Source organism: Calonectris borealis, chromosome Z (assembly GCF_964195595.1).
Source record: "Calonectris borealis chromosome Z, bCalBor7.hap1.2, whole genome shotgun sequence".
NCBI classification, from domain to species: domain Eukaryota; kingdom Metazoa; phylum Chordata; class Aves; order Procellariiformes; family Procellariidae; genus Calonectris; species Calonectris borealis.
Window position 1 is genome coordinate 71,431,194 of NC_134352.1, and position 16,981 is coordinate 71,448,174.

General features: G+C 45.3%; 1 protein-coding gene across 1 annotated transcript in view; it reads left to right on the forward strand.

The window, feature by feature from the left end:
* PLCXD3 (phosphatidylinositol specific phospholipase C X domain containing 3) overlaps positions 1 to 16,652 on the forward strand; it is an 84,212-nt gene extending 67,560 nt beyond the window's left edge. The window contains exon 3 of the mRNA XM_075136654.1: positions 16,496 to 16,652. Within this exon, the coding sequence (XP_074992755.1) occupies positions 16,496 to 16,652 (157 nt within the window). The remainder of the gene's footprint in view (positions 1 to 16,495) is intronic.
* Positions 16,653 to 16,981: the final 329 nt, after the last annotated feature.

Below are 16,981 nucleotides of genomic sequence, written 5' to 3' on the forward strand. Positions count from 1 at the left end.
GCCTGGTTGTCTTTAATATTTCCATGAAGGACCTTGGATTCAGCTGTAGGAGACTGCTAATGGAGTTTGCTGATAACACGAAGTAAGAGGCTATCATCATAACAGAGGAAAGCTGAGGGGTAACATACAGCAAGAACTGGATGCCTGCAGTATTTAGAAATGAGCTGGAATTCAGTGATATAAAATGCAAGGTCTAATGATGGGAGCATGCTCTGGTAAGGTGGGATCTCATCATCTGGGGAAGCCAGGCAAGGCAGGTGCTGGAGCATCACCCATGGCTGGCTAAAGCTGAGCCCTCAGTGGAAAGCATCTGGGAAGAAGAGCATTGTCTTCTTGATACGCACTGAGGCGTTTCCAGCATGCGCAGAAAGGTGGTGATATTACTGCCCAAGGTGCAGGTAGGATATCTTTTTGGATATCCTGTGCAACTCCGATCACCCATGTTCTGGGGAGTAGATTAAAATTGGCACAGATGCAGAGAGGGACTACTAACGAGGATAATCAGGGAATGAAGTGCTGAAAACATCGAGAGAGCTTGTCTTGTTTATCCTAGCGCAATGAAGCCTGAGAGGCTATGTGATTACTGTCTATAAATATCACAGGGGAATAAATACCAGGGAGGGAAAAGAACAGTTTAGGCTGAAGGCCAGTGTTCTCACAAGAGCAACAGTTATACACTGACTAAATAAATTTAGGCTGGAAGTGAGAGAAGGGCTCCCTGCCGTCAGAGCTTGAAGTTTTCAAACAGTCTTACAGTTGGAAAAGCGGGCGTGAGAAAGCTGACCACTTTTAAGATGAGTTCTATCAGCTTTTTAAAGAGGAGCAGCGATCATCAGCAGAGTCCTCCCAGGCCCCCTTCTACGGGACAACGTCACGGCTGCTAACCTGCCTTTTCAAAGGCAGCTGTGCATGGTCTTGTCCATGCCACTTGCTTTGTCACTGGAGATGGGAGGACAGGACCACATGGCGCAGCGTTCCTCTCCCAGCTAGGTTGCTTGCGGGAGCCCTGGGAGCAGACTGGTCTCAAGGCATGTGAGAAGCCACTGCCCGGTGATGGGGAAGCAAGTGCTCTTGCAGTATTCATTCGTAGCCCCGCTGGTTATTGAGGATCAGAGAAGTCTGTGTTAGGGGGACAAATCCTCCTGACATGGGACCACCTTGGCAGGAAGATAGGACAGTCCAGCCCATGTCTCCCCCAGCTGTAGCCAGAACAAACATTTCTCACTGTGAAAGAGCGCTGGCTATTCCGTAATATCTCCTGGGTACTGTATTTGGCATAATTATAATTGGTATAATACAGGGTTTATCATATGAATGCTTTGGGCTTGTTAACACTGGGTTGTGAGGAAAGCAAGTGGAAGGAATGAGGAATAGCTCAGGGAAGGCTGCTCCTGGTAAATGATTCACAGCAATGCCCAGGATGCTATTTAGGAGGATATTGCCACTGGGATCCAGCTGATTAACAAAGCTGGTTTAGCTGTGTGAGGCCAGAGCTAGAAGCCAGAAAATGTATAAAGGATAATAAGGAGGTTAGTCTCCCTCTGATGAGATGAAGCAGTTGTTGTGGAGGAGCTAGTGTGTGTGCGACGACCCTAGACCCCCGCAGCCTGCGGTCTGGGCGCTGGGCTGGGGTGCTGGGTGGCAAAACCCTAGGTAGCAATGACAGCAGAATAATAAAGGATGCTTGGTGCTGGGTATCTCTTTGATACACACCTTGCAAGGGAAATGATAAAACTAGCTTTGCACAAGAAGGCTTGGTGGAGAAAGAGATGGAGGAAGTTCAATCCACACAAAAAGGCAGTTCCTAATATAATCAAAGGAAACGACAGCAGGAAGCAGAAGAGGTGGTGCCTCAGAGGGAGAGAGTTACAGCAGGGAAGAATTTTGGTGCTAAACAGAAATTTGCTGGGAAAACAGATTTGTGAGCACCATTGATACTATTTGTGAAATTGGGTCAAACTTGATGACTAATTGTATTTGAGGAAAATATGTAGGAAAACATTTCATCTTGATATTTTCTAACTTAATGTTTTAGAAATAATGAAGTGTTTTGACAGTTTCAAAATAACTTTATTTTCAAATGACACCTAATTTAAAATTATTTAAATTTTAAAAGACCAAAAACTAAGCATGTTTAATTTTCTACATTGAATATTAACTAGACATTTAATTTTTTTAATTAACTGAAAAATTGTATGTTCCTATATAATTTTGTCCCCCGCCATCTCATTTCCTGACTTGTTTTAATCACAGCATCATTCAAATCAAAGCTGTAATTATGCCCAATTTCTGTTACTTGGTTGTGCAGCCTGAAACTCTTACTATATTCTCTGCTGCTTCTTGCTGTCCAGATAGCAGCAGTGATGGAAAATGACTATTTCCTTGTACCTTTTTTCAAAGGCGATTATTTTTGTCATAATTTTCTGTTTAAAATTAGTTGGGTGGATTGCTTCATTGTAATCTACTAGCTGATTTTCACGAGTGAAGCAGGTTTCCATTCTCTCTGAAGAATCAGAAAGTGTTAAATTCCTGGGAATGCTGCAAGACCCATCTCTTTACTGCAGCTTTCTCTGATTTGAGTATGGTTATTTTCCTTGCATTTTTCAACATTACATTCAATATGAATTATTCTATCTGAATAATGTATTGTGAAATATACTGAGCAAGGTACTATGGCAAACAGCTGCATGCAGTTTCGTATACTTCTGTTGTCTGTTCACTGCCACTGCAGACTGACTGTATCTCCAGTTGATGGAACAAAAAAAATGGAACCACTTAGAGCCGTTTATCTGTAAGAAGATGGAAATTGCTTTGCTCTGTATTCAATAGCAAAGGATTCAAATACTTTGTGATGAGATTTAGTTTAATTTCGAAGCATCTGCAGGAAGAAAACATTAATTTTGCAGGCTATGCTATTAGACTAAAAAAAAAAAAACATATTTTACCTATTTAATTAAATAATTTAGATTTATTGTAGTATCTATTTCAGTGGAAACTGTGCAATGGTGTGTGAAATTCTGTTACAGTAATATAGCAGAGTGGTAGTGCTGGCAGCCAGAAGCTTCTTAAATAAACTCTGCCTTCTACCTAGCTGCTCTGCTTTCCCTGATAGTGATACGTACCTTTTTACTAACTTTTCCAGTTACTCAGAAGTGGTTTTATTTTTTCAGAATGGCTCTGCTAATTCATCTGTGTTCTGGGCAGGGCTAAACACTGGTAAAAATTACCTCTTCTTGTTAACTCTGGTAGACTGTATTTCATTGTTCTCCACATTAAATTTCAGAGTATTTCCTCCATGCACAACATTTTTTTTTTTTTAATCCATTGCCTTTTAATCTCTCTCTTCTTTCTTACATCATTCAAATTTTACATTCTCAAGAATGTGAGTTTTGTAACGAGGGGCTGAGCCCTCACAGTGAAACTGTGAACTGGGGAGTAGCTGGGCAGCTCCATGCCTGGAGTCCCCTACCAACTTCCTCAACAGGAGAGCTCTGTGAAAGGTCCCAGGCGACATATGGTGGCAACCCTTGGAGAAAACGAAGCCCTTGGCCTCCTGGTGGAGGAAACCTTGGCCGTGAATGGTCTAGTACTGGCTACAACATACACTTATGACAAAGCAGTCAACTCTAACACCTGATTTGAATGTTTAATACAATGAGTCAGTGTCATGAGTGTATGAATAAATCATAACTTTTTTTAAAGGACTAGAAGATAGGGGGAAAAAAGCCCCAAACCTGTAGCTATTCCCTTGATTGGTGACAGATGTTTTCGTATGTAAAGCAGAGGTTTTCTCTGTTTCACAGGCAGTGCAATAAGTTCCAGTTCCTATTTCCATAGCCGTGCTTATTGTAATTTCTGTGAATTTCTTGGCATTTCTTGAACAGTCAGATTTCTATGTGGAGCTGGGATCAGGACCGACTGTCTCAGGCAGGTAAACTACGCCACATGCAGGCACCTGTATAAATGAGTGTTCAGGCTTATCTCTGTTTGGGCCACAAAAGGTTGAAAGGAATGACGTCTGAACAGCACTCAGATCTCTCTGTTCCCCTCCATTTTCATAGCTTAGACTTGCACCACTGTTACGAACATGGGAGATGTTTCTCCCCTCTGTGATCTCCACAGAGATAACTGATTAGAAGAGCAGTTGATGAGCTTGTCGAACTTGATATGCTGGATCACTGAGAAAAGCCAGCCTTTGAACACAGGCATCCTCATGGCAGGCAGTAGTTTTCCTGTTAATCTATGGGCTATCATGTATTTGTCCATACTAACATATGTGTGTTACAAGGCCGCCTTCAGTCATGATACCAAAGTCAAATGCCTCACTTTGTGTGGTAACAGTTCAAGCTTTTAGCTCTGTCATTGCCCGCTTCAGTTCCCCACTACATCGACCAAGAGAGTAGTCGAAATACTGGAGTTGCCTCATTAATGAGATCTTTTATACTACAGGGTCCACTGAGTCCTTTCCCAGCTGTCTCCATTCCTAATGCTATTAGTTAATGGCCTAGGTGCAACGGCTAAAACCATGGAATTGGGGAAAAATAAGCTGTTGAACATTAATCACCTCCAGAATCACCATTTGCTGCTATTAAATATCCCATTGCATTTTTGTACAACCATAGAGGTGTAGGTTTAATAAATTAAGCTGAAATGTTCTTTGAAGGGAGGCTGGGAGAGGCCCTTTTGAGCTCATTTCTGCCTCCCCTTAAAAATGAAACCCAGAAGGCCAACAACCGCTCTGTAAGAGAGCAAAGACATCTGGCCCCTGGTGACTCTGCAGAGTACAGTACTATGATCGATTACATTAAAATATTCATCTTACCCCAGTACAGTAGTCTGTGTCATCTGATTAGATGCATTTCCAAACTGTATAAAGCAATTGGAGATGACTGAATTATAGATAAGCATTTCAGAAGAATAAATTCAGGGCTGTTGGATGTTAATGTAGGTAGTTCTTGCAACATGACAGCTCATGGACAGTGTAATGTCTATTCAGGATCCGGGGAAAGGAATTCCCACCTGTGTGCCTTTGAGACTATTAATAATAAAATTTGACGCAGCGTTGTCCAAATTTTCTGGTTCTAGTCAGTCTGGCCTTGGTAGTGCTAATTTTATGGCCATACTACTGCTGCCTAGGGAGGATCTGAGAGGTGAGGAAGTGAATCTAAGGAGTTCCTTCCCAGCCCGTTCATGCTGAGCTCAAGTAAATCTCTGTACTTCAGTTCATTTGTTCCCACAATTTGGGAGGTCCTGTTATAAATCAAATCTCGTCAATGAACTGGGCCATTTGGGACAGAGGGAGAGCAACAATGATTGATTTGTTTCTGTAAATCCAGACCATTTCCATGTGCTGGTTTTTATTTTGTCCCTACAGGTCTATTAGCACAACTGAGAGAATGGTAAATTTTGATCAGGGAGCAGAAACAAACAGTTGGTGTATAAAAGAAGAGGACCTTTTAAACTAGTTTTGCCACAGAGAAAATTATGGTAGAATGATATACTGTGGAATGGCACCTAAGGTTTATGTTCTGCAGGGAAGCTTATTTACTGATTAACAGTAAATCTTTAGTGGGAGCAGAGTGAGGACATGGTGAACAGGCTTGAGCAGCACACCTTAATGACATTATTTCTGGTGGCATCTCTTTATGGGTACTTGTGCTGGTTTTGGCTGGGACAGGGTTCATTTTCTTCACAGTAGCTGGTATGGGGCTATGTTTTGGATTTGTGCTGGAAACACTGCTGATAACACAGGGATGTTTTCGTTACTGCTGAGCAGTGCTGACACAGAGTCAAGGCCTTTTCAGCTCCGCACCCCACCCCAGCAGCGAGTAGGCTGGGGGTGCACAAGGAGTTGGGAGGGGACACAGCTGGGACAGCTGACCCCAACTGACCAAAGGGACATTCCATACCATATGACGTCATGCTCAGCATATAAAGCTGGGGGAGGAAGAAGGAAGGGGGGAACGTTTGGAGTGATGGCGTGTGTCTTCCCAAGTAACCATTACGCGTGATGGAGCCCTGCTTTCCTGGAGATGGCTGAACACCTGCCTGCTGATGGGAAGTAGGGAATGAATTCCTTGTTTTGCTTTGCTTGTGTGCGCGGCTTTTGCTTTATCTATTAAACTGTCTTTATCTCAACCCACGAGTTTTCTCACTTTTACCCTTCCGATTCTCTCCCCCATCCCACTGCGGGGGAATGAGCCAGCAGCTGTGTGAGGCTTAGTTGCTAGCTGGGGTTAAACCATGACAGTACTCCCGCTGAAGCTAGTGAGGATGTATAAGGATATTTACATAGGGATGCTTTGGATACAGAGGAAGGTTGTGACATCTCCATCACTGGGGGCTTGTAAGTACTGATTAAATTGAACATTCATCAGGAGTGGTTTGTATCGTTGATCTTTGTGTAGTTGATCCTGCCCAGGATGGGCTGGATGAACTTGAACGACTTTTCAAGGTTCTTTCCAGTCATGATTTTTATGATTCAGTGACACAGGAGACATCCACTGCTCCCACTGGAGCGATGAATTCTCAGCATCCTTGAAAAGCCAAAGACAGCATATGCTGAATTACGGCTCCAGAATTAATCAGTGTTCTTGCAAACATGGGTAAAATTGGATGGGGGTGGGAAGGAAGTTAAAGAGTGTAGGGATTCAGATTCAGGCTCATGTGAGTACATCCTCCTGCAGAGGAGTGTTGTTTTGCTTGAACAGTAACACCTATTTGCAAAAGGGTGCAGGGGGGCAGGGTGAGTCCTTCGCTGGAGAGGGAAGAAATGCCACATGTCACTTCTGCCCTGAGCAAGTGAACCTGCTTTGGTTCTCGCTGGTGTTACTCGTAATGGGTGCTTAACGCTAGGCAGCATCGCACTCCGTAAATGAGACCAGTTTCTCACGCTGGGTTAGGTTGTTCTGGCTCCCTGCACTGCAGAAGAAAACTCTGCCTTTAGTGATCAAACTCTCATTAAACAGTGAACAGCCCTTTTGCTTTGTGTTTCTGAAGTTGCTTTTCCTCCTCCCCTCCCGTGAAAGCTCTGCAGAGAGCAACGGCTGTTTTGCCACAGGAGGTCCTGTCTTAGAGCACTGCTGTCGTTAGTCTTCTGTCACGTTGTCAGGCTTTGATGACTCAGGCATTAAAAAAAAAAACCAAACACCCTTCTTTCTGAACTAAAATAGCCTAAGAGCAATTTTTTTAAAGCAAATTTTAATGCAATTAGTTAAGTCATATTTTCTTTCTGAAAGCTTGTAATAGGACTCAGTTTTGCTGCTTGAACTGAAGCTACTTGAATGTTTAATTATTATTTTTTAAACAAAATTCAATACCATTGGAGCCCACTTGAGATCTCTGATAGATTAAAAAAAAAAAGAGGTCTTGAATATTCCATAGCTTTGGAAAGGGCTATGCATGTTCTGTAGGTCAGGGCATTGTTTCTCAGCTGAGTTCTTCAATGTGTCAGAAAATGGTTCCTGAAAGAAGTGAAAAACTTAAAAAGAAATCTGCGTGAATTTCTGTTTATATGAGCAAGCAAAGAGAACAGGGAAATTAGAGGTAATAAAATAACTGTCAAAGCTGAGCCTAGATTTTACTGGGTTGTAAATGAAAATGACTGTAGCAATGCTATATGAGGAACTACATGGCTGCTCAACAAAAAAAGGTTTGAAACGGTGATGTAGGGCATGTTTATATGCATGATGTAAGCCATCCTGATACCCAAGCCATGCCCAAATGATTAGTACCTGTGACTGAGGTGCCACCTAGAGATGGAAGCTTTGGTCTCAGAAGAAATACAGCCACATTAAGTATCTCTGCACGACACTGCGTTGTCCAGCATAGGTAGGTCCCTACTGCCCAGATCTCCTCTGCTCTCCCCCTTCTCATGCAGACTTTTTGGCGGGTCTGAGAGCCCCTGCAGGAGGCTGCTGGGCAGCGTGGGTGGCAAGGTGGATCTGGCCCCTGGTGCTGAGGTGCAGCTTTGGTGGGCTGGGACTGCACCGCAGCCCTTCCCACGAGGTCCTTCCACGTCGCGTCCGGTCACATCTCTTTCATCCCGCTGCTCTCTCGCCCTCCTGGGTGCGAGGGGCAGCAGGCTGGTACCTTCTAGTTCCCAGTCAGTGCAAATAAATGATATATTCTATGTATTCCTTCAGGACAGAAAAATTTTCACCAAGATTACTGATCCCAATCCATAGTCAAACCCAGGTAACGTGCCATTCCCCTCCTTCCCTGCCACTGCTCAAGCCCCCCAGTCCTGTGGCTTTCCCCTCCCTGCCCTGCTCGTGCCGCTAGCCCTCCCCTCCTGACGGGGACCTGGAAAAAGGAGTCGACTTCAGATGCTGGTTTGTGGGACAGTGCTGCACTGGCCTGGCAGCGTCGGATCTGGCCAGCCCTGACCCAGGTCGGTGGAGCTGCAGCAGGATGAAAGCAGTGCCCCAGGTAGTAGGGGGAGAGGAGGAGACTCCTCTCTTTCTCCCCGTGCAGATTTTGCTGACGAGCCCACTTTCTCTCCTCCCTGGCTCTAGGCTAAGGCAAGCAGCCCCCTTCTGTGTGTGTGGCTCAGCGTTACATGGTGGTTTTGCAACCCTTAGGGGTTAGAAGTGATTCCTTCCAAGAACTGGGATTGTGGCCACAAGGACTGGACTGCACAGCTGCGGGACACGGCCGACTTCAGTAAGTTTAAGGGGTGGCAGTATTCTGCGTCCGTCAGCTTCTCCAGCTGCCTGGCTCTTCGTTTGTAGCATGTTAACATAGGACTTTTCATCTTGTATGCTCTTCAGAACATTTACTCATGGCACTGAAACCTCACAACACATCTCTGAGGCCAGTAGGACTCCTGATCAACTCATCCAGCTTTCACTGCATCATTTAAGCAGAGGCAGCTGAGGCACAGGAGGGCTGGAAGACTTGAGGTTGCCCTCAGGAGAGCTAGAGCCTGTCCTGCATGCAGTTTCAATAGTGGCATTGCTGTTGTCATTACCAGCATGACACTGTTTTATTAGGAAAACTTGTTACACTAGCACAATGGAGCTGTGGCTGTAGTTACAGTATGACTACAGTAGTTAGTGGGGTAACAGCAGAGATCGCTAACCTTGAGTATCTACAAGTGTGGCCCATACTCACATGGCTGGGCTGTCCTCAGCCCCTGCAGGGTTGGAATCTGAACCATTGGTGCCAGAGTTTCAGTGAGACCCTTAAGCATGGACATCAACATCCTCCATAGGAGAGCCAGGACCTGCCTAAGACAGAGGCAGTGATGCTATCAGGGTTTGCAGGCTGAGAGGCTTGCATATGCTCATGTGCAAAATAATTTCTTATCAACATTGCAAGACTATCTACGAAGACCATGGTGCGTACTGGGTTTCTGTGAGCAGTCATGTAGGTGGCTGCCACACAGCATGGTTTGTGTTCCTAAGACCAAAACCCTTAATGAGAACAATTACCAGTTTGAGCATGCAGAGAGTGGAAATTACAAGGGAGGGTGAACAAGGTTTGTGCTGCTATCACAAAGGAACCCTGAGAAATGTTAAAGCAGGCTTATTCTAATAATTATTGTGAGCGTGTGAGAATTTGTACTGAAACGGAGCAACATGTGGTTTCTTACAGTCATTGCTGTAATCCACTTTCAAGATGGCACTATGGGAGGAAGATGATCTCTATGGGTTTTTTCTATGAATTTCTATCATAAGCAGAGTTGCATAGCCTAGATCAAATCTTTAAGGTCAGTGGAATCTTTTGTTCAGGTATTTTTTTTTACAGGATTGTGCTCTTTGGCTTTGCTATGCAAATAAGCTTTTTTTTTGATAATCTGATTCACTTCTTGACTTATCTCTGAATGTTCACTAGTCTCATGAACAAAAGATTTTTGTGACTTTATTTAACAATCTGCGTATGAGCAAAGGGTCATGCAATGTGTCCTCTGTGAAATAGCAGTAAAATGTAAATAACTCATTTAACTACCAAATCTAACTGGAGATGAAATGCCAGGGCAAACTGAGTGTAAGACAGAGCCCTAATCAAAAGGAGGCATGACTATCTGTTAAAGGCTGGCTTAATAAGAACATAGCAGGAAAAAGAAAACGGTATTTCAGTCTATATGGCTAAGTGTATAGACAGCAAACTCTATCATCTGAAGACAAAATTACATCAGAACCAGGTTCAGAATTATAGAATCATAGAATTGTTTAGGTTGGAAAAGACCTTTAAGATCATAAAGTCCAACCATTAACCTAGCACTATGAAGTCCAGCACTAAACCATGTCCTTAAGCACCACATCTACACGTCTTTTAAATACCTCCAGGGATGGTGACTCAACCATCCCTGCAGCAGCCTGTTCCAGTGCTTGACAACCCTTTCAGTGAAGAAATTTTTCCAAATATCCAACCTAAACCTCCGCTGGCACAACTTGAGGTCATTTCCTCTTGTCCTATCACTTCTTACTTGGGAGAAGAGACTGACACCCACCTCGCTACAACCTCCCTTCAGGTATTTGTAGAGAGCGATAAGGTCTCCCCTGAGCCTCATAGAATCATAGAATAGAATCATAGAATAGTTTGGGTTGGAAGGGACCTTTATAGGTCATCTAGTCCAACCCCCCTGCAATGAGCAGGGACATCTTCAACTAGATCAGGTTGCTCAGAGCCCCGTCCAACCTGACCTTGAATGTTTCCAGGGATGGGGCACCTACCACCTCTCTGGGCAGCCTGTTCCAGTGTTTCACCACCCTCATAATAAAAAATTTCTTCTATATATCTAGTCTAAATCTACTCTTTTTTAGTTTAAAACCATGCGCCCGTGTCCTGTCACAACAGGCCCTGCTAGAAAGTTTGCCACTGTCTTTCTTACAAGATCCCTTTAAGTACTGAAAAGCTACAGTAAGGTCTCTCCAAAGCCTTCTCTTCTCCAGGCTGAATAACCCCAACTCTCTCAGCCTGTCCTCATAAGGGAGGTATTCCATCCCTCTGATCATTTTTGTGGGCCTCCTCTGGACCTGCTCCAACAGGTCCATGTCTTTCCTGTGCTGAGGACTCCAGAGCTGGATGCAGTACTGCAGGTGGGGTCTCACCAGAGCAGAGCAGAGGGGCAGAATCACCTCCCTCGACCTGCTGGCCACGCTGCTTTTGATGCAGCCCAGGATACAGTTGGCCTTCTGGGCTGCGAGTGCACATTGTCGGCTCATGTCCAGCTTTTCATCCACCAGTACCCCCAAGTTCTTCCCTGTGGGGCTGCTCTCAATCCCTTCATCCCCCAGCCTGTATTGATACCAGGGGTTGCCCCGACCCAGGTGCAGGACCTTGCACTTGCCCTTGAACCTCATGAGGTTCACATGGGCCCAATTCTCCAGCTTGTCCACATTCCTCTGGAAGGCATCTCGTCCCTCAGGTGAGTCAACCACACCACTCAGCTTGGTGTCATCTGCAAATTTACTGAGGGTGCACTTAATCCTATTGTATATGTCATTGATGAAGATCTTAAACAGTACTGGTCCCAATACGGATCCCTGAGGGCCATCATTCCATCACCGATCTCCGTCTGGACATTAAGCCGTTGACCACTACGCTCTGGATGTGTCCATCCAACCAATACCTCACCCACCGGACAGTCCACCCATTCTCCAGTTTAGGGAGAAGGATGTTGTGGGGGACCGTGTCAAAGGCCTTACAGAGGTCCAGATGGATGACATCCATAGCTCTTCCCATGTCCACTGATGTAGTCACTCCATCATAGGAGGCCAGTAGGTTGGTCAGTCAGGACTTGCCCTTGGTGAAGCCATGCTGGCTGTCTCCGATCACCTCCCTGTCCTCCATGTGCCGTAGCATAGCTTCTAGGAGGATCTGTTCCATGATCTTCCCAGGCACAAAGGTGAGACTGACTGGCCTGTAGTTCCCCGGGTCTTCCTTTTTTCCCTTTTTAAAGATGGGCATTAGGTTTCCCCTTTTCCAGTCAGTGGGAACTTCACAGGACTGCCACGACTTCTCAAAGACGATGGAGAGTGGCTTAGCAACTTCATCTGCCAGTTCCTTCAGGACCTGCGGGTGAATCTCATCAGGTCCCATGGACTTCTGCACCTTGAGGTTTCTTAGATGGTCTCGAACCTCATCTTCTCCTACAGTCGGTAGCTTTTCATCTCCCAATCCACACCTTTGTCTACTGCGGCTTGGATGGTGAGGTTTGAGCACTTGCTGGAGAAGACCGAGGTAAAAAAGTCATTGAGTATCTCCGCTTTCTCCATATCCTGGATAACCAGGTCTCCTGTTTCCTTCCGGAGAGAGCCCACGTTTTCCCTGTCTTCCTTTTATCCCCAACATACCGATAGAAGCTTTTCTTGTTGCCTTTGACGTCCCTGGCCAGATTTAATTCTATCAGGGTTTTAGCTTTTCTAACCTGATCCCTGGCTGCTCGGACAACTTCTCTGTATTCCTCCCAGGCTACCTGTCCTTGCTTCCACCCCCTGTAGGCTTCCTTTTTGTGTTTGAATGTGTTCAGGAGCTCCTTGTTCATCCCTGCAGGCTTCCTGGCGTTTTTGCCTGACTTCCCCTTTGTTGGGATGCATCGCTCCTGAGTTTGGAGGAGGTGATCCTTGAATATTAACCAGCTTTCTTGGGTCCCTCTTCCCTCCAGGGCTTTGTCCCATGGCACTCTACCAAGCAAATCCCTGAAGAGGCCAAAGTCTGCTCTCCTGAAGTCCAGGGCTGTGAGTTTGCTGTGCGCCCTGCTCGGTGCCCTAAGGATCTTTCATGGTCATTGCAGCCAAGGCTGCCCTTGAGCTTCACATTCCCCTCCTTGTAGGTGAGAACAAGGTCCAGCATAGCACCCCTCATCTTTGGCTCCTCTGCCACTTGGAGAAGGTTATCATCGACGCATTCCAGGAACCTCCCGGATTGCTTATGCCCTGCCGTGTCATCCCTCCAACAGATAGTGGGGTGGTTGAAGTTCCCCATGAAGACCTGGGCTTGTGAACATGAGGCTCCTCCTATCTGTCTATAGAGGGCCTCATCCGCTCGGTCTTCCTGGTTGGGTGGCCTGTAGCAGACTCCCACCATAATGTCACCTGTCCCTGCCCTCTCTTTAATCCTGACCCATGAGGTCTTGATGGGCTCCTCATCCATCCCCAGGTGGAGCTCCATGCACTCCAGCTGGTCATTGACATAGAGGGCGACACCCCCTCCTCGTCACCCCTGCCTGTCCTTCCTAAAGAGCCTGTATCCCTCCATCCTAACACTCCAATTACAGGAGCCTCCTTTTCTCCGGGATAAATAACCCCAGTTCCCTCAGCCACTCCTCATAGGACTTGTGCTCTACACCCTTCACTGTTGCTCTTCTTTGGACACACTCCAGCACCTCAATGTCTTTCTTGTAGCGAGGGGCCCAAAACTGAACACAGGATTCAAGGTGCGGTCTCACCAGTGCCGAGTACAGGGGCACGATCACCTCCCTGCTCCTGCTGGCCACACTGTTTCTGATACAAGCCACAATATTATTGGCCGCCTTGGCCACCGGGCACACTGCTGGCTCATCTTCAGCCAGCTGTCAACCAACACCCCCGGGTCCTTTTCCTCTGGGCAGCTTTCCAGCCACTCTTCCCCAAGCCTGTAGCGTTGCCTGGGGTTGTTGTGACCCAAGTGCAGGACCCGGCACTTGGCCTTGTTGAACCTCATACAGTTGGCCTCGGCTCGTCGATCCAGCCCGTCCAGAGGCTTCCTACTCTCGAGCAGATCAACACTCCTGCCCAACTTGGAGTCATCTGCAAACTTACTGAGGGAGCACTCGATCCCCTCATCCAGGTCATTGATGAAGATATTAGACAGAACTGGCCCCAATACTGAGCCCTGGGGAACACCACTTGTGACCGGCCGCCAACTGGAGTTGATTCCATTCACCACAACTCTTTGGGCCTGGCCATCCAGACAGTTTTTTACCCAGCGAAGAGTGCACCCATCCAAGCCATGAGCAGCCAGTTTCTCCAGGACAATGCTGAGGGAAATGGTGTCAAAGGCTTTACTAAGTCCAGGTAGACAACATCCACAGCCTTTCCCTCATCCACTAAGCGGATGTCATAAAAGGAGATGAAGTTAGTCAAGCAGGACCTGCCTTTCATAAACCCATGCTGGCTGGGCCTGATCACCTGGTTGTCCTGTACATGCCATGTGATTGCACTCAAGATGATCTGCTCCATAACCTTCCCATGGACCGAGGTCAGACTGACAGGTCTGTAGTTCCCCAGATCCTCCTTCCGGCCCTTCCTCTGGATGGGTGTCACATTTGCTAACCTCTGGTCAACCAGAACCTCTCCTGTTAGCCAGGACTGCTGATAAATGATGGGAAGTGGCTTGGTGAGCACTTCCACCAGCTCCCTCAGTACCCTTGGGTGGATCCCATCTGGCCCCACAGACTTGTGTGTGTCTAAATGGTGTGGCAGATGGCTAACCATTTCCCCTTGGATTATGGGGGCTTCATTCTGCTCCCTGTCCCTGACTTCCAGCTCAAGGGGCTGGGTACCCCGAGAACAACCAGTCTTACTATTAAAGACTGAAGCGAAGAAGGCATTAAGTAACTCAGCCTTTTCCTTATCCTTTGTCACTCTGTTTCCCCCCTCATCCAATAAAGAATGAAGATTCTCCTTAACCCTCCTTTTGTTGCTAACGTATTTATAGAAACTTTTTAAATTGTCTTTTACGGCAGTAGTCAGATTAAGTTCTATTTGGGCTTTGGCCCTTCGAATTTTCTCCCTGCATAGCCTCACGGGATCCTTGTAGTCTTCCTGAGTTGCCTGCCCCTTCTTCCAAAGGTCCTAAACTCTCTCTTTTTTTTTTCCTGAGTTCCAGCCAGGCTGGTCTTCTTCCCCGCCGGCTCGTCTTTTGGCACATGGGGACGGCCTGCTCCTGTGCCTTTAAGATTTCCTTCTTGAAGAACGTCCAGCCTTCCTGGACTCCTTTGCCCTTCAGCTACAGAACAAATAAAGGACACCAAAAGAAGTTAATTATGCCTCAAGGGGAAGTAAAATATCAACGGTATCAACTTACGCAGAAGGAAGGAAGGAAAAATCTGTGCCTGCCTACAATCAGTTTGTTCACCTTTAAACCTGAAACTCTTTGAGCTTAAATAAGATGATATTAAAGACAACATACTGCCATCTTAGAAGTTCAGCCTTGTGTCTTTGTCCAGTGGTCAGCAGTATCCCTTGCGTGTGAAGATGCAGTGGAGTTTTCAGCTGCTCTGAGCTGCCTTTTATCACCTTGGTGGTCCATGCTGTTCTGCTGAGGTCTGTCCTGGTTCTGATTGCTCACAGATCTTTTCAAACAGTCCAGGCATTGCTGGATATTTAACGCCTGACCTGTGCCTGTTACAGTTCCACGGAGTGCAGCTTTTCAGGATTACATAAACTTACATCTAAAGATGCTGGCTGGGTTCTTATATAGCAGAGTGCTTAAGCTCAGTTTTATGAACTGGTACGCATACATGCATATGCTTAAGTCATATTGAATCAATGAGTGAAATAAAATGTTTTGCTAGGCTTAAACATGGATCTTACAGTGGATTTAAGCACATTTTGCTCAGGCAAAATGTTAGTGTTCTGCATTCTCCTGTAAAATCATAAAGGGGTCTAACTAAAACTGCTTGGTTTTATTCAGTACTAAATTGTTTTAAAAAATGACTGATTCTGGTGGCCACTGACAAGTACAATCTGTGTCTGCTAATAGTTCTGTTTTCTGTAGATCTATTTTTCTGAAGCTTTTGGGAGCAGATTTAGGTTCAGCACGTTCAGCTTGATTTAAATTACATGTACCTTGCCTCTATGAAAGAGGTTGTGCAACATGCTGGCGGAGGCGGAATCACAGATTTATAGATTTTAGAGCAAAGGGAGAACATGATGTTCATCTAAACTGACTGCAGCCCTGCCCAGTCCATAGGTTCTTTTATTTAACTCAGCAGCTTGAGGTTGACTGAGAGTTTATTTTTGGAATGACATCCAGGCTTGATTTAAAGACTCCAAGTGCTGCAGAGTTTGTCACAGTCGTTGGGAGTTTGTTCCAATGGTCAATTACCCTTTCTCTGAAAAATCCCCTTTCTCTGAAAAATCTATACCTTATATTTCTGGAACTCCGTTAACTTCTGTCTTCTGAAAACTGGATCTTGCTGCTTGACTTTCTCAGCAGTACTGGGGAGCCCTTTATTTTCCTGTAGATATTTCTTGTGATCATTAGTTTATATCTTCATGGTGTCAGAAAGACAAACCCAGTTAGGCAGACATCTTTTACACCCCAGTATTCCCATGCTAAGGGTCTGACGTAATAAAAATACGCCATCTTAGAGAAAAGTTGATAGGACTGAGGTGCTTTTTATTTCAGTTGCTAACCACTGGTTTATGATTAAATATAATTCATGGCTGGGATGTTAATACTGGGAAAGAAAGGGTATTTGGTATATGCTGTTGGTAAATCCTGCCTCGATGCATTTGTCTCACTGCTGTATGAATAATTATTGTTCCTGTTTTCTCCTTAGGGCTCTTCCTGCAATGATGCAGTGGGTCCGAACTCAGAAACCAGGAGAAAGTGGTGTGAATATTATCACTGCAGATTTTGTAGAACTTGGTGACTTTATCAGCACAGTCATAAAGCTCAACTATGCCCTGGATGAAGGTGAAGATGACACTACTTGATAGTACTATAATATGTGTGTTGTCGCGTTACTTAGGATTTAAAAAAAAGATTGCATTTTAAAAGAATTATCTTGTAAAACACTGATCTTCCTATAACACGCTGAGGTGTTTAGGGCTTTAGGGGGTGGGCGTAGGGGAAATGTTTTAATCAATTATGATCATTTTTTACATTTGTGTTTCATGTGAAGAGCAAAACTAAACATGTTTACAGTGTTTGATAAAAGAAGGCCATTTACATGTTTTCTGTGAGGTACCAAATACTATTCATGTGTCTTCTATGGTTATGAACAGTGCCAAGAAATTTGCTGCTTTCAGAGCAATGGGATGTG